At 31.3% G+C, this 22,081-nt stretch overlaps 2 protein-coding genes across 5 annotated transcripts; one reads left to right on the top strand and one right to left on the bottom strand.

Moving 5' to 3' along the window:
- Nucleotides 1-223: 223 nt before the first annotated feature.
- Nucleotides 224-5,859, top strand: LOC110641088 (GCN5-related N-acetyltransferase 4, chloroplastic). Its single transcript, XM_021792683.2, has 3 exons — nucleotides 224-541; nucleotides 2,160-2,556; nucleotides 5,341-5,859. The coding sequence occupies exons 1-3, from the start codon at nucleotides 358-360 to the stop codon at nucleotides 5,627-5,629; spliced, it is 870 nt and encodes a 289-aa protein (XP_021648375.2). The 5' UTR covers nucleotides 224-357; the 3' UTR covers nucleotides 5,630-5,859.
- Nucleotides 5,860-7,701: 1,842 nt separating this feature from the next.
- Nucleotides 7,702-18,527, bottom strand: LOC110641081 (uncharacterized). 4 transcript variants are annotated; one of them, XM_058151622.1, is made up of 19 exons: nucleotides 18,367-18,518; nucleotides 18,191-18,253; nucleotides 17,583-17,795; nucleotides 17,257-17,323; nucleotides 16,348-16,531; nucleotides 15,784-15,836; nucleotides 15,262-15,350; nucleotides 14,829-15,065; nucleotides 14,449-14,513; nucleotides 13,312-13,372; nucleotides 13,120-13,237; nucleotides 12,959-13,040; nucleotides 12,757-12,829; nucleotides 12,621-12,682; nucleotides 8,782-8,877; nucleotides 8,531-8,685; nucleotides 8,352-8,448; nucleotides 8,107-8,184; nucleotides 7,702-8,027 (listed from the first exon to the last, which is right to left on the bottom strand). In XM_058151622.1, exons 3-19 carry the CDS (start codon nucleotides 17,791-17,793, stop codon nucleotides 7,920-7,922), a joined length of 1,836 nt encoding a protein of 611 aa, XP_058007605.1. In that variant the 5' UTR covers nucleotides 17,794-17,795; nucleotides 18,191-18,253; nucleotides 18,367-18,518; the 3' UTR covers nucleotides 7,702-7,919. The 4 variants fall into 4 exon arrangements, with proteins under 4 accessions (XP_058007605.1, XP_058007604.1, XP_058007606.1 ...); XM_058151621.1 differs by lacking the exon at nucleotides 18,191-18,253 and having other exon boundaries at nucleotides 18,367-18,526; XM_058151623.1 differs by lacking the exons at nucleotides 18,191-18,253; nucleotides 18,367-18,518 and adding an exon at nucleotides 18,254-18,334.
- Nucleotides 18,528-22,081: the final 3,554 nt, after the last annotated feature.

Here is a 22,081-nt window from a genome sequence, read left to right as displayed (position 1 = left end):
TTTTTAATATTTTGATTAATAATTGTCTTAAAAAGTCATTTTGCCTAATTTTTTAAAAAAATATATTTTAAGTAATTTTGCTCTTAAAAAAATAATTCCGCATTTTATTTTTTTTTTTACATTAAAAAATTTTACAATTAAGCTAAAAAGATAAAAGAAGAAAAAAAAAAAAAAATCATTTCACTGTGAGGGGCTGAAAATCTAGTTGTCCTTCTGAAAAATGGAAGCAGCCACAAAGGCCGAGTCAAACAAAGACAACATTCTATGGCTAGTAGCTAAATAGTTTTCCTTCAAAACGAAAAAAAATCTCTCTGATGCTTTAGAGAGAGGGATAGAGAGAGAGAAAATCTCCGAGAAATGCGGTCCATACCTTTGGGAATTGCAGTGTCCCCTACCTCCATAAACAACAAACTTAATTTTAATTTCAAGAAACAGCAAAAGCAGCAGCAGCAGCAGCAGCAGCAGCAACAACAGTCCTTCTTTAACTGTTCTTCTTGTAGGGTTTCTCATGAACCCTCTCTCTCCCCTCTCTCCAAATCAGGTACCTCAAAAGCTCTCTTTTGGCCTTTACCCATTTACTTCTTGTTGGTTTTGCAGTTACTATAGTATCCTTTTTCTGGGTTTTCTTTGTAGGCTGTAGTTCTTCACACCTAAGTATGTTATCTTGTGATGTAGTCTTGACTACAGATGGAATTGTTGTCATTTCTGGGTTAATTATGAATCTTAATCTTTACTTGGATTTTAGTTGTCGAGTGATGATACAATCAGGTTCAAGATCTTCAACGCAAAATTAAACGGCTTTGGTTTGCTAGTGTAGAAATGTCTCTTTGACAATAATGTAGAGTATAATTAATTTACAAGACAAGATAATAGTTAAAGCAAGCTGGTTTTTTTGTTTTTTTGGTTAATAAAATAAACTAAAATAAAATATTCATTCAACAGAAAGCCCAAACTGGGCATCAATACACAACAATGAAGCTAGCTGAAGGTGGGGAATCACAAGGACGAGAATCAGTAGCAATAGCCCTGGCCGCCCTATCAGCAGCTTGGTTAGCCAGTTAGCCTTTAGATGTATACAAAAAATATTGCTAGCTGCAAAAGAAAGGAGATCCTGATGAACACAATTCGATCAACGTATTTATCTCCCATGGAGGAGGCTTGCTAGATACACTAGTGAATAAAAAAAAAACCTGTGAATCTGATTCAAACAGCACCTTGGTTAGGTCACCTCCCTTAGATTTTCTGATAGCTTGTAACAAAGTCATTGCCTCTCTAACCAAAATGGAACTACATGAATCTTTAAAGTGAGCCCCATCACTAAAATTCCACTTTGAATTTCTGCAAAGGACAGCAATACCAGCAGGTCCTAATAAAGACACATCACAGTTAAATTTGTAAAATTCTTCTTTGGGAGGAGACTATTTGAGTCTCTATGATTTGTTGTAGATGGATGGGAGGGCCTTGCCACGAATAAAGAGGGTGTTTCTGTAAATTATAGGCATTCCTTTCTTGCATTTTGAGCAGTAGAAGGGATTAGGAGTTATCTTCTTAAAGACATTCATTTCTGCTTTTCCAAATAAGCCAGCATAGAAATGCCACCACTACACAAGTTGAATTTTGTACTTTGTTTTTGTTTTGGGGATATTTTAGCTTAACATATTGATTGGATCTCCTATTAGAACTATTCCCTGTATGATGTACTGTGAAACATTGCATGGATCTAGATCTTCTACATGCATGGATCTTTGCAATGTGAATGGTACATATACATACATTTCATAAACTGTGGAGAGTTATGTTTTGCATTGAATGTACTTAGAAAACATTATAATTTATACTTCTATTTATTTAGTTATTGCAAAAATGAGACCCTCTCACTCTCTCTTCCTTATCTGAGCATGTAAGAATGTACCCTTTGAAAATGATGGAATATGGCCACCATACTAGCGTCATTACTATGTTATGTAGAATATCATTCCTTCTTTTTTTTTTATTTAAATTGAAAATTGCAGCTTTTTTTCCTTTTCTAACCACATCCCTTTCCCTATATTTATTCACAACTAAACCAAACTTTGAAGAGGGAGAGAAGAATAGAAGTTTAGCTTTTTGTTCTTTGGTTGCATTAAGCTCAATTGGATGATTCTGGTTGTTGAACGTAGGAGTATGCCGAGCGAGTCAAGTGGTTGAATTATTCCCTACTGTGTCTCCCGAGATTGTTGTGAGGGAGGCAAGGCTAGAGGATTGTTGGGAAGTGGCAGAGACGCACTGCAGCTCCTTCTTCCCTGACTATTCTTTCCCCCTGGATTTTGTGTTGAGGATTGACAGGCTGGTGGGGATGTTATCAGGATTCTCTATACCAAATGGTTGCAAGAGAACTTGTCTGGTTGCTGTCGTTGGTAACTCAGGTGATGTGTCTTTCTGCTTTGGAAGTGAAGATTTCAAAATTGGAGGTTTTGATGGGAAATTCAGTCTCAATAGAGGATATGTTACTGGAATATTGACTGTGGATACAGTGGCTGATTTTCTTCCAAGAAAAGGCCCACTTCGGCAAAGAAGGTGAGTTTAAAAGCTACTATTGGCACAGTCAGGTTTCGATGACTGCCTAAACATTGTGTTCCATCAAGCTTTCAGGTGTTTACGATTTTATTTGGATAAAAATTTTTTGGGTAATTGGTAAACAAGTGTACTGCTTTCTTCTTGTTGAGTGTGAATTACATTGGTTGTTGACTCCTTTATGATAATCGTACTTTATGATGCTACATTTGTTCTTCAAGTGACTTCCATCTTGTATCCTTCATCATTCTTTTTTACAAATACATTATATCTAACTTGGATAGGCTGGAAAAGAGAAGCTCTGGCAACATGCATTTGACAAAGATTTGGAGAAGCATTTTGCCTTATCTATTTCTTGTTCCCCTTCCTCTTTCATTCCTCTCTTTCTTCACTTAGTTGTATCATGTGTACAAGTCATTGCTCATCTTCCCTCCCTTGATTTGAAGAACCCTCTGCTATACAATGCTATTAATAATGGTTATATAGCTGAAGTAAATATCAGATAATTGATTTTTCTAGTTTTGTTCTTTGTATGAATTGCTGGTATTAGTTATTTGATTGAGACATTAGCTTACTTGGAGCCTGATATTTTACCTTGCTTGTTTACTGAGGAGATTTTGATGAAATAATTCATGAATTTTCATTATGTTTTTCTGGTTCTGCAATTCCAATGTCCAATAAAATGTCTGAGAATGGTAAGAAATACAACTTGTAGTGATGGCATTCATGCAAGTATCATATTTGTAAATTTTGAGTTTTGGCATTTGGTATCCTGCCCCTTCTTTGACATTCATTCCTGATCTATGTATTGAATCTCCCCCGAAAAAGGAGACTCGTATAGATTCTGAACTTGAGAAGCTGGTTCTTGATTTAAGTTATAGATTATTGAATGACATCTCCCTCAAGGTACAATATAATGTTTAAGCTTATTAGAAACATTGTAGTTTGTTAGAAGTGTTGATGTTGATGTTGTTTCAAAGAAACTTTGAGTCCATGTCCTCCTTAAGTCTCAGTTATGTTTCTTTTTCTTATTAAACAATATGATTTGAATTCCAAATGGCCTGCTTCAGTGTGAATAGAATTGTATTTCAAGTAAATTTGTTCTGACTAATTTGGCCTTTTCCATTCCTGCATAAACATATTGCTGATGATATCTGATCTTGGATTCATTGAGTAGTACTTGATTTTGTTAGGAATTCTTAACTTTATTACTATGTGCATATAACCCTGTTGTTAATGTATGACCATGCATCTACTGTTATATGGGTGATCTTTCTGACTTAATGGAGTTGATTTTGGATAGTTGGTTTCCCCTTCTAGAAACTTTCAAGAAAACTTGAAGTTGCTTTTCAGCATCCTGGATGTATTATACTACTGCATTCGATAGAAAATAAGGAAAATTATTGGAACTCCCTGGAGTGAAAAATGTGATTTGGTTCTCTGATTTCTCTGCAAAGCCATTAGTTTAGAACTTGATCCTATTGCCTAAGCTGACAAGTATCATTATGAACCCAAAGTTGGAAATTTATGAACTTACTGCTGCACTGACCTGAGATTGATGTGCAGAGAAAGAAAGGTAGAATTATGAAAACACCCTTGAATGAAATTTACAGTTTAGTTCTCTGATTTATTTGCATACCCTTAGTTTAGAACTCTTATGGCCTAATCTGAAAAATATCATCATGGACCCGAAGTTGGATATCTATGAACTTGAAGTGAGATTAATGTGCAGAGAGAGAGTACAAAATGAGTCCAAACTTTGTTTTGTTAAGGTGTGCTAATTGGTGTACATGGCTCTTATTCTTTCAATCTGGAGCAGAGAGAGAGAGAGAGAGAGAGAGAGAGAGAGAGTGCAAAATGCGGCCAAACTTTGTTTTGAATGCTTTGGTAATTGGCATAGATAGCCTCCAGCAGCTTTTGCCATTCTAGGAGAAAAATAGAAAAAGAAGTTTTACATTACAGGATGCCCAATGGTTGCACTATCTTCACTCCCTCCTTCACTTTCAAGCCAGAATTTCCTACTTTGCTTCATTACACATGGTTTTTTTGGAAAAAAAGATCTCAAAATTGGAGAATCTCACTGGTCTCCATCATTTTTCCTACTTAGATTTTCCATTGCCTGATACTTCAGATACTTCTGAAGATTATGGAATTTGCTATCGGTGATAAATGGGAACCAAAGAGAAAAGGTATTATGGATCTAGGTTAATGCAGACTGGTAACTGGTAAGGTTTATGTGGCCATGGGCTGTAACTGTGGATAAGACAGTTTGGTACTGAAGATGGGAGGAACCAGCAAAAATAAGATAATGGAAGGGGAATAGAGGAGGGAAGCAAGAGAATCTAGAGATGGGTCGGCTATTGCTTTCAGAAAGAGTGTGTAACGTGCGGAATTAATTTTTGTTTTCAACCTTGGGTAAATTTAGTAACTTTCTGTAACAAAATCAACTAAAATTTATCAGACAGACACAGGACTAACTAGCAGTTTAATATTAACTTGGCAAGGTTTCTATAATTTTCCTTTGTTATCTTTCTGAACTGATGGATAAGTAAAGAAAATCCAAACCTATCTGACACACTGTCAATATGTGATTCATATTTTATTTGCATTTTAGTCATTCCTTATTTAAATTCAAATCCACGCTATGCAATACTTAGGTCATGAGACATACTGGATTTTTTATATGCATTTAGCAGTTCCTATATTCTTATATTTAATAGTAATTGCATCATTTAATGAGTTGCTGAAATTATATCCTTTCCAATGGCACCTGCATGTTTTTTCCAGGACTGGAATTGCATATATATCAAACGTTGCAGTTCGGGAGAGATATCGACGGAAGGGGATAGCTAAGAGACTTATAGCAAAAGCAGAGGCTCAGGCCAGGAGCTGGGGCTGTCGCGCCATTGCATTGCATTGTGATCTGAACAATCCTGGGGCTACAAAACTATACAAAGGCCAAGGTTTCAAATGTATTAAGGTACCAGAAGGAGCAAACTGGCCCCAGCCGAGGACCTCTCCAGATATGAAATTCAACTTCATGATGAAGCTTCTGAAAACCCCAACAACCACTTAGAATTTTTTGATCTGAAAATGTAAAAAAAAAAAATTTGTACGTAGAAGGTGAAAGTAAGACAACTGGGATTACCACTTGTATGTATATTAACTTATAAAGGTCTGACACAGTCTTAGTTTTACTGTACTTGTGATGGCTGTAATATTTTGTATCTCTCTGTTTATATGATAGATGACAATTTTTTTGTAAAGCTTCTGCTACCCAGTTCAGAAAAAAGATTATTTACATTAGCATTTCTGCCATTTATGATTCCTGTAATGTTTATTCCTGTGATCTTGTCATTGCTTTCCTTCCTCTAATAACAATAAAAAATATATATATATGATGAGATGCTGAAGATAATGATATTTCTATAATAATATTTGGATCTTCAAGGCTTGATCATAGTTACGAGTTTTAGGCTATATTTTAATTAAAATTATTTTTTAAAAAAATATTTTTCATATTTTTTAATATTTGGGGCATTTAAAAAAAATTACTCAACAAAAATATTTTTTTATAAAAAAAAGTTATTTTTTTGACTTTAACAGTATTATTAAAATGTGAAAATATATATGTATAATATAAATGCTTACCAATAATTTAACATTGAAATCTAACAATAAAAAATAAAAAATAAAAAATATTTTTATGAAAAACATTTATTTAAAAAACAATTTCCATGGAAAGTATTTCTATAAACAAGTTATTTTATGGTTCATAAATTGCAACTCATTCCAAACATTTGCATCATTTATAACCATTCAGTTAAAAAAATTAATTATAAAGACATTAAAAAAATCATTAAAGTATTTCCAAACTGCCCTCAGACAATATAACAAGATTTTTCTATTTTTTTAAATAGAAATTACATCATAATTATAATTAAAAAAAATTCTAATATAAAAGTTTTAAGTCTGTCTGAATTGAGACTGAAATTGCATTCCCAAAAATATAGTTTTTAGATGTGAGATACAATATGAATATGTTTCTTTCAAATTTTTTCAATATATATAAATGTATGAATAAATTTATGCTGTTTACAGAAATTAATTAATATGAATTAAAATTTTATTATTAATTTTAATTATAATTTTATTATAACTTGGAAGATGAATTGTGTTATAATTAGAATTTTAACATAACTAGGATTATATAAATATAATTTAATTAGAAAAAAATAAAACTATGGCTTTATTTATTTAATTTAGAAAAATACATAACTAATTATCTACAAAAGACTATGCACCTATTACGACAAGCATTAATTATTAGAATATTGTATGACCAATTTTAAAATTATATTAAAAGATTATAAATAGTAAAATTACTAAAGTTTAAAAATATTAATAAAATTTTAGTAAAATTTTTAATAAGGAATCTAATAAGAGAGGAAAGCGTAAAAATAATTTTTTTAACTAATTCATGAAATTTATATTTTATTAAGTTAAAAAAAATTAATACTTAAAAAGCATCCAAGTAAAAGAAAAAAAAATTAAAATTTCATATTTTTTATGAGAATTTTAAATTATAATTAAAATTTTTAATTTAATATAAATTTTATTATTGATAAAATTATAAATTTATTTAATTCTCTAATACAAGTAAAATAATATAATTTATGTATTTGATAATCGTGAATATATTATATTAATATATAATGTATGTGAAACTGGAATATGATTATTTCATTTTAATTATCAATTTGTTATGGTAATAGCATTGCTTCAATTATTTTATTAAATGTCATCACTGAATGAACGTATATTTCAATAAAATTACAATAAAAACTTGTAGTTAAATTATTTATATTAAATATATTAATATGCATGGAAATTAAATTTAAATTTATACTCACAAAATATATAATTATTAGAGAAAAATAAAATTATCATATTAAAAAAATTTTATTTTAAAATTTTACAGATATAAAAAAAAAACTTTTGGGATCTCAAACATAGCATCCACAGATAAACTAGGATCTCACACAAGGATAATAGTTCATATCAATGTGAAAGATAACCTCTTTGTGCAGATGAAATGCATTGGCTCACAGACTAAATAAACCTCAACAAACTCTTGCATCTTCATGCTGAACCAAAAATGCAATGTTTTATTATGGATTAAGATGACATTGATCTCGTGATTACGACATTCTTCTTCTCTGTATTATTCCTATCTATGTAATTTTAAACCTGGAACATTCACATTGTGTATTGTATCACCAGAGGCAAACCAAGAGCTGACAAGACGAACTTTCTCAAGTTACCAACTGCAGCAGACGTGCTGAAAACGAACGGGCTTGCACTTATCATGGTTGGATAAATTTGTCCAAGGCAGATGTATCCAGAGCAGCAAACTCCTTCACAGCAGAAGCAACAGAAAGTCCAAGTTTCACAGCATCATCATTGCTAGGTGCCTAAGATTGGAATTACTTTTAGTTGCTATCCATTCAATTGTTGTCACAATTCATGCAGAAAAACTGAAAGGACTTTTACCTCAATGTTAAGGGGAAGAACAGGATCATGAAGCGAGAGTCTAAGAAGGAACCACCCACCATAACCAGAAGCTCGAACCTATTTTACCAAGAATAATGGGCAAAAAATGAGGATATTTGTTGAGACACCTTGGAAAAACCAAATGTAAAATTAGTTCTGAATGCTGACAGTTGCAGTCATGCGATTATTCAATAATGCTATCTAAGTCAGTTTTCAACATTATTACCGATCTGTGTCAAACTCACCCCTTCATAGTTGACAGGAGCTTTCTGAAGCTTTGGGTCTAAATCCACGGAGTTCTCCAAGTGTTTTAGCACAGCCTCTCCATATTCCCGGAAAGATCTGGATGTTGTAATTGCCAGTAACTTCATAGCCACAAAATTATATATGTATGTCTATTGCATAACCAAATAAAAAGCCATACCCTCCTTTAAGATCTGGATGATTCTGAATGATTTTAAGTCTCAATTCTACAGCAACTGCTGGTTCCTGTAGACCCTCTACCAGATTGGTCAACACTTTGCTGCCACCACCAACTCCTGATGCTCTGGCTGAAGCCAGTTTATTCAAAAGTTTGACCTGCATTAGTAAACAGATAATTTGAGAAGCAAATTAAGTAATCAGTGGGCAACATAGTATTCTAGAAGAAGGCCATAATGTTATGTATAAACCTACCATTAGGTAAGCACCATCATCTAGCCAGTGATTTTCCTTGAGAGCTCCATGCCCGCTTGTTTCAATAGCTAGATGTGACTCCTCACCAATCGAGTTCTGTAAACAATTTATGACCTTAGTTTCATAGTTTATGAAGTAAGCAATTCTATCACTTCAGGTTGAACATTGTATGGAACTGGGAACTTGAAAAATTCTTTAGTTTAGCAGCAATGAGCCCCTTCAATACTAAATATAAGATGAGATGAGAAATGCCAGAGTTTGACATGTAGAAAAATCAGGACAAAAAAATGCTACAATCAGAAATGGACGAAGAACAGCAATTAAACAATAAAATAATTAGGACAATCTCTTTACAATTTTCAACACAAGATAGTAGTGAAACATAAGAAAGTTGAAGGAGAGCTTCCAGTGCTGATGGATCAAAATTTATTAGTAATTCAGAAACCGCTAAGAATATTACGTCACACCAAGGCAAGAAGGTCTGATGAAATTCCTCAAGGCTACTTTCATATCCAAGTTGCATCAAACCTTCAGAATTTCCTAACTCACAAGCTATCACAATCATTTTGTCTTTCCCTTTCCCCTTTAACCATCTCCCTCCCTCATTTGATATGTTTTCTTCCCATAAAAATTCTTGTAACAATTATTGATGTAGAACAAGAAGAACAAAGGAATCAAAAGAAACAAATTCCCTTGAGAATCTAATTCTCAGTTGTCAATAACATCATAATAATAAACTCTAATAATAAAATTCCTATACATAGGTATTTATAGCGGATCACTAGCCCTGACTGAAACTAATTAGGAATATTAAATTAAAACAAACTTCTAAATAATTAAAATATTATTTTCTAAATAATAATAATAGTAATAGAATTCCTAAATAATATAAATACTATTAATATTTTCTAAATAATAGAAATTTAAACTTTCTAATTTTACAATGAAAATAAAATCAACAAAATTCCTAAATAGAATTTGAATATTTCAAATCATTCTCCCCTGATTGGAGAAAATTTGACCTCAAGTTTTAAAGTGCAGAAGAATCAACAATTGAACCAGGAGAACACAGTCTTATTTTATTGGATGACAAAAAAAAGGTTGAAATGAAAATTTCCATTCTTTTCTTCTCATCTCTAGAAACATCAGAACATATAATCAATCAACAGCAATTAAGAGACTTTTTAAATTAGCTTCTTTAGCTTCTTTTTCTCCAAGAAGTTCTTCAACATTTGAAGACTCAAAAATAAATCTTCCGATTCTTCAAGTTCAGACTCTTCAAAATGCTCTTTTTGTTCTTCAACTCCATCTTCAAGCTGCTTTTCGGATTCAAGCTGCTCTTTTTGTTCAAATATACCATATTGGCATATAGAGGCAGTTGTTTCACTATAATCACCATAAGAAAAACCCCAAGATTTCACAGCATGTTGCAAGTAAGGCCTTACCTTGTTAACACATCTTACAAGTACTCTTTCTCCTAGCTTAAAGGAACAGGAAAAACTTCCACATTGCTTCTTTTCACACTAGCTAAAAGAGGAGAAAGCAATTCTAGAGAGATATTTCCACTTCTTTTAAAACAAGGGTCGTCATTATGGTTTCCATGAATGAACAGATATTCTCCAGGTCTTAATCCCTTAGTGTATTAAGGAAATGCTGAAACATCTCAATTATCAGATCATCATATTAAAGATCCAACATCACCACACATGACTAAACTCTCTCAACAATTTCAAGAATCAAAGTCATTTTACCATATGATCGACGAGACTTGTCTGCCACATTTTGAGAAAGTTATTATGGTTACTTAACTAATGCAAGAGGCAACTGCTACTTTTAATATCAACATCAGAATGCTTAAAAGTTATGCAAGCAATCCTTTCATAGATGGGGCAAGTGCACTTTGCATTGACTTTACAAGCAACTGCTCCGCTTTTAATGAACAATTATTGACTTGGTAGTGAAGAGGAAGAAGTTCTTCAACCAAAGGAGGGGGTTAACAGGCTCAGTGCCAACTTCCATAAGCAGTTTCTCTAGTCTTTGATTCAACGATATCATTGTTTATGTTGTTTGTGTCTCACATAAAACAGAGTAAGGAGAGGCATAGAATAGATACATTCAAGGCAGAGAATCAGCATGGCCTCAGTTGGATTCAGGGGGCAGACCTGGTGTAATACAGGCACAGCAACAGCGTGCACTCAACAAGCAGACCTAGCATCGCTGTATGAAAGGTAGGAGATTATCAAGCTTCAGGCGGGTCTAGAATTGGGTGAAAATTCAAACTGGATGGATCTCATTGTAGGGACGTCAAATGGCAATTCTGAGCATCAAGCAAGTCTCCAGGGAAGTGGTGTGACGCTGGAAATAGTTTGGAAGTGAATATGGGTCAACCCTGAACCAATCGTGTGGAGGTGGTGGTGCTACTGTTTGGTTAGGGGAAGGTGGTGGCTTAGGTGGACAGTGGCAAGGGTCTGCTTCATTTTTCTTTTTTATTTTCCTCGAACAGAACGAACAATAAACTTAGGGATTTTTTTTTTTGCCGGAAGCAGATGTGGTATAACTGCTCGCAGGCAGATCAAAAAGGCTAAGATACTAAATTGATGTAAAACAAGAACAAAGGGATCAAGAAAAACATATTCTTAAGAACAAAGAGAAACAAATTCTCCAGAGAAACTACTACTCAAAATTTTATTAATTCTCAATTATCAATAATATCATAATAATAAACTCTAATAATAAAATAACAAGAAATAAGTATTTATAGTGTATCACTAGTCCTAATTAAAACTAATTAGGAAAACTAAATTAAAACAAACTTCCTAAAAAAAATTAAGATACTACTTCCTAAATAATAATATTAATGATAGAATTCCTAAATAATATAAATACTACTAATATTTCCTAAATAATAGAAATAAAAACTTCCTAATTTTACATTGAAAATTAAATCAACAAATTTCCTAAATAGAATTTGAATCTTTCAATACCGCATGATTTACTCTCCTCATTTTCTTCATCCTTCCACTCTTTAACAGTCCCTGTTAGCTCTAACAAACATGTGGTCCTGAGAGTATGTATGCCCTTTACTACTTGCTATATCTTGAGGAACTGCAACAGCAAGTTTCATTACAGAAAATTTTATTAAATACAATTATAAATAGTCAAAAGTTAGTCCCAACTTCAAACTGGATAGAAAGTTCATGATGTACAAGGCACTTGTGTACATGCACAAGAATGTAGTTTATGAGGATAGCCAGAATAGCTCATCTCATTAAACAACTCAGCCCAGGTCAGCTGAAGCACATATTAATGTTGCCTACAATTAACATTAGTAGCTTGCAAGCACCTTGGCTTATGCAAAAATCCTTCTATAATAACTGCAATCAATTGATAAGTGATCATTCAATTTTCCTCAAGTAAATAAGGACCAGAAAAATGTCACTGCTCCAAAGAAAAAAGTTAAGGGAAATTTTTACTTGCAGAAATTAGGAGCAGAAAAATAACTTCTAAGGAGATGACACATTAATTGACAAAGCATTTACAGAAGTATATTATTTATAGTCAGTTATTATCCGATACTAATGGGCATAACAATCAATCTGTCCAAAGGATTTGACTAGAAATATATACAGTGGATAATATCATTATGCCAGTAGTACATCTGCTAAGTATTATTATTATTATTATTATTATTATTATTATTATTACCAATCCAATTTTCCACTACCAATTCATTGCACAAGGGTTAAGCTCTTGCATTGACATCCCATTGCTCACTTTCTTAGCCAAGCAACTGTCCTAAAATTTAACTAATATTGAGATACTATTAAAGCTAAACTTACCAAACGAATAGCTTCGTCAATGACATTTTTATAGCCTCTCTTGAACCGATGGTGCTTTCCCCCTATAAGAGATTGTAGATTACAAACACGAATAAGTAAAAAGAACAAACAATGTGGCATTTCTGTTTTCACATACCAAGTTTCTTTTCAATAAATGTAGTCAGGCCATCTGAAGTCACACTGTCTGTAACAATAGTTGTTCCTGGATGCTACAGGGTAAAAAAACAAAGTGAATTGGAAAAAAGAAATTTAAGGGCAAAAAACGGAACCAAAAAAAAAGAAGAAGAAGAAGAGAGAAAGAAACATCTCTTATGACAGCTAAAATAGGGGGTTCATACTTCCTCCAGAACTATTGCAGACATTAAAGCAATAAGACGATTCCGGTTGAACTCACGACCAGTAGAATCCACAGCAGCAGATCTAAAATAATTACTTTCATACTTAAAAAAATAAATATCCAAAAATGTTAAACAAGTGCATAGATTGCGTCAATGATTACCTGTCAACATCAGTATCAAATATGATCCCCAGATCAGCCTTGTTTTGAAGGACTGCTTGGGTGATAGCTTTCATTGCTACCTTGTCCTCCGGGTTGGGAATATGATTAGGAAACAAACCTGTTTTCAAATATCCTTTTAATAACAAGTTCCTATATCAAACACCATAAAGAATTTTTGAAATTTCAAATTACCATCTGGTTCCAAGAACTGACTGCCATTAGTGATAGCCCCTAAAGGCTGAAGAACTTTTGCCTAATGAATAATTGAAACAAAATACCAACATCAAATAGGCAGAATTAAAAAAGCAATTGTAAAAATTTTGTTTATGCCTCTTCATTATATCCTATCATAGCCAGCTTTTTTTAGTGCATGACTGAGAGATCAATATGGACCAACACAAAAATCACAGATAACATCTATAAATAGAGTGCCTTTAACCCAAGAGAATTTCTTTTCCAAAAAGAAGGGACCTTTTTACCACATGAGGCAGAAAATTTTCTCCTTAATAATTTTATGCCACATAGTTTCTCAGGTGATATAAGAAAAGAAAACTTAAATAGCAAGAAGATGGGAAATTAGGTCAGGCAAATGATAATACACACATCCTTGTGTTATTTAAGTTTAAAACTTCATGCAAATGAAACCAGTTTATAATGCTTCGTATAGCATAGCATTGGGCCAATCTTCCCTTCTCACAGGAGAAACAATGGAACCAGTAATAATCAGGGCATGTTTAAAGTGAATAGAGCTTATTTCTTTTAATAGATCAATTTACTTGTTTTCCTCTACAGTAAATTACAATTTTTGGAAAAAATTGTGCAACATCAACCAAAAACACCATGATGATATTTTGAATTAATACCAAATGCTTTGTAGAAATGTTAGAGCTATCAAATCTCATCAAGTCATTGAATTTTAAACTTCATATGCCTATATCAAGGTAAGATTGCTTTTGATGGGTCACCATGGCATCGTCAAATAACAGGAGATTATCTGTATGATTTTCAATTTTGATAGACCACCAAGGCATGGTGACCTGATGCCTAGGCAAGTGAAGAAAAGGTCACGTAACAAAAATGCTGCTGAAAATGGATATCAACAGTCGATAGCAGCAATCATAACTCATGCAAACAAAAGTCAGAAGGGTTGGTTTACATGCCAATGATAGCAATGGTAGCTTGAATAACTAGGACTAGTAACTGTTTAGATCAGGGAACAATAACATTTACATATGCGTTCAAGTACCACAAATAAGTAAAGATCAAATCCTTATACTGACAAAAGAGGAGCCAAATCAATCTCTATACAAAAAAGTGAATAAAACTTACAGAAAAAAATCCTCCTGCTCCATTTCCTGCATCAACAATTATATGGAACCCCTCCAATGGCTTCTCTAAGAATTTAACAATGCCAATCAACAATTAGAAAAATGGGATCTCACCCTCTTAGCGGGAAAATTAGAAAAATGAATATATATATATATATATATATATATATATATATATATATATATATATAAGCAATAATAGTAAATGATGTTACAACAAATTTTAAAACGTGAAAAAAAAATTGAAACTACAGAACACATATGAGAATTATCACAGAGGATACAGTACAACATCCATGTTGCAACTCATACCATGGGTAACAGAGAAGTTAATATGTGGGTACAGTTTTGATTTGATAACCTGTTTCAAAGAATTATTACCTATATTTCCTGCAGCTTTACGGACTGCCTTCACAAGATCAGATGTGTACACTGTCATGTAATCAACTTTCTTTACTGATTCACAAGCCTGTCTTTTTGACTTCATTAAACTTTCATTTGTAAAGTTATTATATATATCTGCAGCACGTTCCAAAATGTCTTTAATGTCAGCCTTCCCAAGCCCTCCATCATTGGTGAAGAATTTGAAACCATTCCGATTGTAAGGAAGATGACTAGCTATTTGTACAAAAAAATCAACCACAAGTTAAATAATTCTAAGTCAAAAAACTATACTAACGTATAAAAAGCAAAAGAGTTTACTCAAAAGCTTATGCAAGAAAAAAGTGGAAACCATTAGAAGCATCATTCCAAAGATCATTATCATAGCAGATCAAAGTTGGTAACTAACAGAAAAATGGATTAAGCAAATTACCTGTTATCATTATAGCCCCATCAACTGGACATAAAAATGCTTCATCTACAGTGAGTGTGCTATTAAACATTGCTGGGGTGGATGCCAATCTACATGAAGTATGTTAGTTACAAAGTTAAGAAACGAAAATTGGAAGAAAAAGAGCATTGTAGATGAACCACTTGAACCACACTACGGTTGACTGAAACACCAAAGACTTTACGGGATGAGATCAGCATTTCAAAGCTTAGAAAGGCAAATGTAGACATCAGAAAAAGTGAAAGTCAACATCAACACAGTATAAAGGCCCATAATTTATGCAAAAAGCCACCCAACTACAATTGCCCCCATCATATAACATGTCCATTTTGAATGGATCTTCATAACTCATGTCTACAATCCTTTGACTCAACACTTTTACCATAACAAACAGGCACAGCTGAAGTCAATTGAGTTGAAAGCCAGTGAACTTTTAACAGTTCGATAGATAAATGTTTCACCAATATAAGATCAACAAAAAAAAAGGATAAATCATCAACCCACCCATACTGAATAACAACCAGGCCTGCACCAGCAATACCTTGAGAAACAGCATCCTGCAAGTTAAAACATCAAGTTCTGAGCGAGTTCAGATGTTCCTTTATGATAACATTCTAACATTCTAGAACACAATAGCTCTAACAATTTGGTGTCCGTACATAAAAGGACAGTGCGAGTGAAAACAAGCGAGAGGTTTGTTGCATGAAAATTTTTCCCAGAGGTCAAATTATTTGCTTTCAGAAGGAAGAAGAAGAGCTAATGGCAAAAACTTTGAGCACAAAATTCCTAGCCAACACAAAGAAATAAGCTCAACAAAATCAAGTGGAAGAGGGTGATCTACATGGTTAGAATTCTATGTTTATGAAAGAAAAAAAACCTAAATTGCATTACCAATAGACGTGTCAACGATTTAGCTCCCAAACTATGAAAGTGCATGCATCATGATGCCAACAGAACAAGCAACAAATGTATCAAGAAAGACCCATCAGACATGCCAATTCAGAAAAGACAAAAAAAAATCATACAATCAATTTATGAATAAATGGGACAGGGAATAACAATATGCACCTGTAGCATTTGTGCAGATATCCGGGAATCATGACCAATAGAAACTCTCAAAGGCCGATGCACATCGGCCTTTTTCTTTTCCAATAACCATGCTGCAAAGCCAGCTGCTATTGCCTCGGTAACTGGTTCGGTAAGGGTAATAGGTTCACCCTCAACACCAGAAACAGCCACCCCTCTAATATCACTGTGTGTTCACCAGCAGAGCATAAAAAAAAAAAAAAAAATCAATTCAGAAAGTTTACCTAAAATGTCAAAGTTTGCTTAATTATGCTTTTGACTTCTGTTGTTAAAGAACATACTTAGACATCCAGAAAAATAAAAGAATACGATACTCTTTGTGGGACTTGAGGAGAATAAATAAACATCTCCTTTCACTATATGTTAGTTTAGTCCCTAGGCAAAATATCCATCAAATAGGTCCTCACCAAATTCACAGTAAGTAGTATAAATTAACAATAAAAATGATGTGCTGAAATTTCATATGATACATGGAACAGGCCAAGTGATAAAAAGGAAATGAGGAAAAAATAAAATAAAATAAGAACTTAACCCAACAAACATTAGTCGCCCAATTCAGGAATTACATATCTAACCTTCTTTATGCCTTACTAGAAGAAACCCACAACAAAAACAACAACTTATAGCAACTCTAGCAATTTAAATAAAAGCAACTACTTGCGGAAAATCCCCACATTGCAAACCATTCCCCTCATATAGGAAATTTCAGAGGATTGTCATTCGGACAATGTGAGAAACACATGGAAGACATTTATCAATTAGCCATATATTAATTGTAGGATTAAAATAGGAAAAGGAACGTAATATATAAACCAAAAACAAAAGCATAGAGTGATGAGAAAATAAAATCTCTAAGTTTATGTACATGGCATGGGCACAGAGTTTCCTCACCTGCCATTTTGAAGCTTCAGGAAATCAACTTTGTCGAGATATGGCACTGCAGTTGTAGATGAAGCAGCTGAATATAGAGTCCAAAAACAATGATATTAAGGGCCAAAAATATAGAAAATGTGAAAAACTTCATGGATTTCAAAATTAAAAACTAGAGTTGTTAGTGCCACTCCATAACTAAGTCTATCATGCGCAAAGATTTACTGAATATGGAAATAAGTTGATGCATTGTTATAGTCCAAGAACATAGAATGTATTCTTAGAGGTTTAAAAAATGCAATTGTTACGCTTGATATCAACCTGGATAATGAGAGTCTAGAACAGACCATTGCAGTATACAGTTCCTCGGTTAACAAAACCCCTCTGGTATTTTGCTAAGGTATGCATTTGCATGGAGGATAAGCTAGTCCATGCCAACTTCCCTCCACAGAAGGGAAGCGAGTTGTGGGTATAAGGGGCACAACAGTCCCTTCGGTATTGGGTCCCGAACAGCCTATTCTGTGCTACAAAAACATTTTGGACAATCTTCCCCGACATTGCTGCATAAGAATTTGGAATTTTATCAGATCCCAAATCTGTAAATTGCTTAATGAATATGTTGCAACTACATATTGCATAGTTTCCTACCAATGCTAACTTTTCATTCTTTGTTATATATACATAAAGAAAAATGAGTAAATTCGTATAATATAAACACAACCCATAATCAAAAGGTTCATTATTATTCCTTTAAATTGACTTCTTGATTTCAAATCAAGCAATCCTAACACCCATCAATTGAAAAAAAAGAATTACACAGGAAGAAGCTAAAAAGAAAATCACTTCAAGAAAGCTTATATTCACATAAAAAATCCCAATAAATCAACAAACAGTTTAAATCAAAACTAAAGCTAACTTTTGTGTCATGTGCTCATTTAGCAAAGAAAAGCTAAACCTGCAACTAAGTAGCAGGTAGGAATATAGTGAAGCCGGCGAAAGAGGATAATTTTAAATCAACCTAAGAAAGATGAATCAAAATCAGACTTGGGAATTGAATCAGAAACAGTGAGCGGAGAAAAAGAAAATCAAAATAATGAATAGAAATGAGTAGTAATGAAAGCACAAGCGCACCCGCCATTGTTGACTGTGAATATATAAAGCCAAAAGGGATTTCGTCGACCAGAATTGCCAGCGAGAGAGAAAGAAGAGTAAGTGAGGTGGGCGGAGAAAAACAGATTAGAATGGAACGTTAGAGAAGGTAGGTGAGCGCTCTCATATTCTATTTCTCAGGGCTCTGTTGGTTCTTGTACGATGAGAATGCTCGCACTCTTGTTCTTCCCCCGTTCCACGTGTTGCTCGGATAGGTTTGTTAAGGCCACCATTCCATTAACTAAACAGTATTCTTAACAAATTGTTAATTGATTTTAAAAATATTAATCTGAATTAAATTAAAATTATATAAAAAAATTAATATTAACTGAAATTAAAAATATTTATTTGATTATAGATTATAATTAAATTAATTATTAATAAAAATATACTTATAATTTTTTTATTTATAAAAAATAATAAATTATTAATAAAAATATACTTATAATTTTTTTATTTATAAAAAATAATAAATATAATTTAATATAATTAAAAGAATAATTAAAAGTTAAATATTATTATAAAATTAAAAAATAATAATTATAAATAATATATTATTAATAAAATTATAGTCAATATATTAATGAGTAGAAATTTGGTTATTACAGTTGTCAAATTAAATGTAATTATATTGATAATTCAAATTTTTTAAAAATTATTAGCTAAAAATTGGATTAAAACGAATTTATTTTAATTAAAATAATTAAATTTTATAAATTTAAAATAATACACCCTAGTGTATACATACTTGTTTGTGAATATTAATATGAAGATTTTCTTCTTTTTTTTTTATGTTGAAGATTGAAGGAGTAGAGTAGGGGTGATAATTTTGGACATGATACGAAAATATAGGGTTTGAATTAAACTTATTCGTATTTGTGTTGAATTCGTATTGACCCATTTATAACAAGGTTATAATTGTATCGTGTCACAGGTTAACTTGCTAATTTGGCTTGACACGTTTATGACACAATTTAATATTCGTGTCACCTGTTGACTTGTGATCCACTAACCTATTTGATCAACTATGACCCATGAACCCACTTATATAGCGTGTTAAATAGATTAAGTGGTATTAAACCGTGTTAAATGGGTTATTTCATGTTAAATGAGTCGTGTAGTGTTGAATACACCTAATAAAATTTAATATTAATCGTGTTATGTCGTATAACCTGTATAATAGAAGGGTCGTGTTCGTGTTTAGATTTTTGACATGATTTATTAATTGTGTCGTATTCGTGTTGATCTTAATCGTATTCGTGTCGCGTGTTGACACAACACGAACACGACCCATCAACCCGAATTATCACCCCTATAGCAGAGACGATAATGAGAATTATAAAATACCTAAATATTATATTTATAATTTTTTTCTTTTGGGGAACGTATTTATAAATTTGTTGTTACTATATTTTTGGTACATTTTAAAAATCAATAGTAGATTTCAAAGAAATTGATTAATAAATGTTAAAGTTTTAACCTTATACTTCAATTAAAAAAGTTTGGAATATTAATTTTGAAATTGGTAATATATAGATTTTTATTATAATTTCAAATGTTTATCGAAATTATAAATTTTATTTTAAATCAACTGTCAATCATATTTATAGGTAATATATTTTTTTATAAATTTAAATAAATAATAAATTAATATTGATTTAAATATTAATACAAATAATTAATTAATTTTGAGAAAATTGTTATGAGCTTTTTAGGTGTTCCTATTATTTACAAGTCCATCCTATATTTTATAACTATCTAAAATCTCCATAATTTTTATTTTATTTATTATTTAATCATTTCATTTATTTTAAGGTTTTCTGTAATTAGAAATAAAAGATAAATTTTTTATTTTTATAATTTTTTTATTCTTATTTTACTTTACCCTTCTCCCTCCCCCTTTCTTTCCCCTGTCTCTCCCCGTTTCTCTTTACCTTTTTTCTCTATATCTTTTCTTCTAATTTTCAGATAATTTTTATATCCCTCCCTTAAATTTTATTTCATATTTTATTTTCAATCCTTAATTTTAATTTATTATTAAAAAATTTTTAAAATTTTATTTTATTTTACAAAAATCCTCTAACTTACTATAATAAATTTTTAAATTAAAAAATAATAAAATTATATTTTTACCTCATTTCCTCTCACACTGAAAAAAAATAGTCATATCAATCCCTGTCCGAAACTATTTTAAAAATATAAATATCATTACAACTATCTACTTTATAGAAAAAAAAAAATTTACTCTTCATCAGAAAGTACTGAAACTATATTTATAAACGTCACACTAAAATTTAGAAAGTTAATATGAAAACATATTATCATAAGTTATGGAAAATTTTTGTAAAATAAAATTAAAATATAAAAATTTTTTAATAATAAATTAAAATTAAGAAAGAAAAGTGAAACACAAAATAAATTTTAAAAATAAATTCTAAAAATTATCCATTTTTTCCATCTCTTCCATTTCTCTCTCCTTGTTAAAGTCTCCATCTGCCTCCTCTCTCCCCTTTTTATCTCATCCATTTTTCGCACTAGAAAGCGAATTCATACTCCATTAAAAAAATGCTACAAATTGCAAAATTTCAATATAAAATGCAGAATTATAATTTTTTTTTTCAACAAATTGAGAGGAAAATTTGGACTCTATAATGCATTCACAGCGTTATAGAATTTTTAAAATACCGTACCCAAATCAAGTTATTTTTTTATTTATTTATATTTATAAAGTTTGAAAGTTTTAGTAAGATATTGACACGTGGTATTGTTTATATGGTGTTACGCATGTCATTTTCTGTAAAGAATTTGTCTTGTATCAATAAAGTATTTGCCTTATATTAATAAAGTAAAAGGGTTTTTCTAAGGTATTAACGGGTGGCATTATTTGATATGGTGATATCACGTATCGTTTTCTATAAATAATTTATTTTACTTTATAATTATTTTTTATATTAAATTTAATTCTCTTTTTATTTTTCTTTTAAACATTATTATTACCATTATTCTCTTAATTTTTATGATTATATTTTTATTTTCCTTTTAAACATCATTATTATTACTATTATTTTCTTTTTTTTAGTGATTTACATGATTATTTTTTTCAATAATTGATTGCCAAAATGAGATTAAATTTGTTATTTAAAAAATATTATAAAAGATAATAATTTTTAATTTAATGTTCATACATCGTATGCATATATTTACCACAAAAATAAAATAAAATTTTATTTACATAATATAATTTATTATGAAGTTACATAAAGTAGTAATTTATTTGTAAAATATAACTTATTTAATTTCAATAAAATTTCTTTATTTTTTTATTTTAAATTATAATTAAATTATATATATACATATATTAGGGATTAAAGGAAATATTTTTATTTATTTTATATTTATGTAAGTTTAAGGTATGACGACTCAAGTCTAGTGATATCTTCTTCTATCATACTTCATTGTATTCCTAATATTCTTTAGAGTAGAGTGACTAATTGGTCAATACTAGACCCAACTAGTCATCGATTATTAATTCTCTGTCCCCTTTCTCCTTGTAGATTTTTCCTCTTGTCAACAAATAATGTGAGGATTGTGTGTCTCTTTATTTTGATTATTCTATTTAAATGAGAAGTAACATATTCATTGAATATTTTTATCTTATTGTTTGATGTGTTTGTGATGTTTTTTATGAGATGTTTGT

The sequence above is a fragment of the Hevea brasiliensis genome, chromosome 8 (assembly GCF_030052815.1).
Source record: "Hevea brasiliensis isolate MT/VB/25A 57/8 chromosome 8, ASM3005281v1, whole genome shotgun sequence".
Classification (NCBI taxonomy): Eukaryota; Viridiplantae; Streptophyta; class Magnoliopsida; order Malpighiales; family Euphorbiaceae; genus Hevea; species Hevea brasiliensis.
Note: the sequence above shows the minus strand (reverse complement) of the source record. Positions and strands in the feature narration are given on the sequence as shown.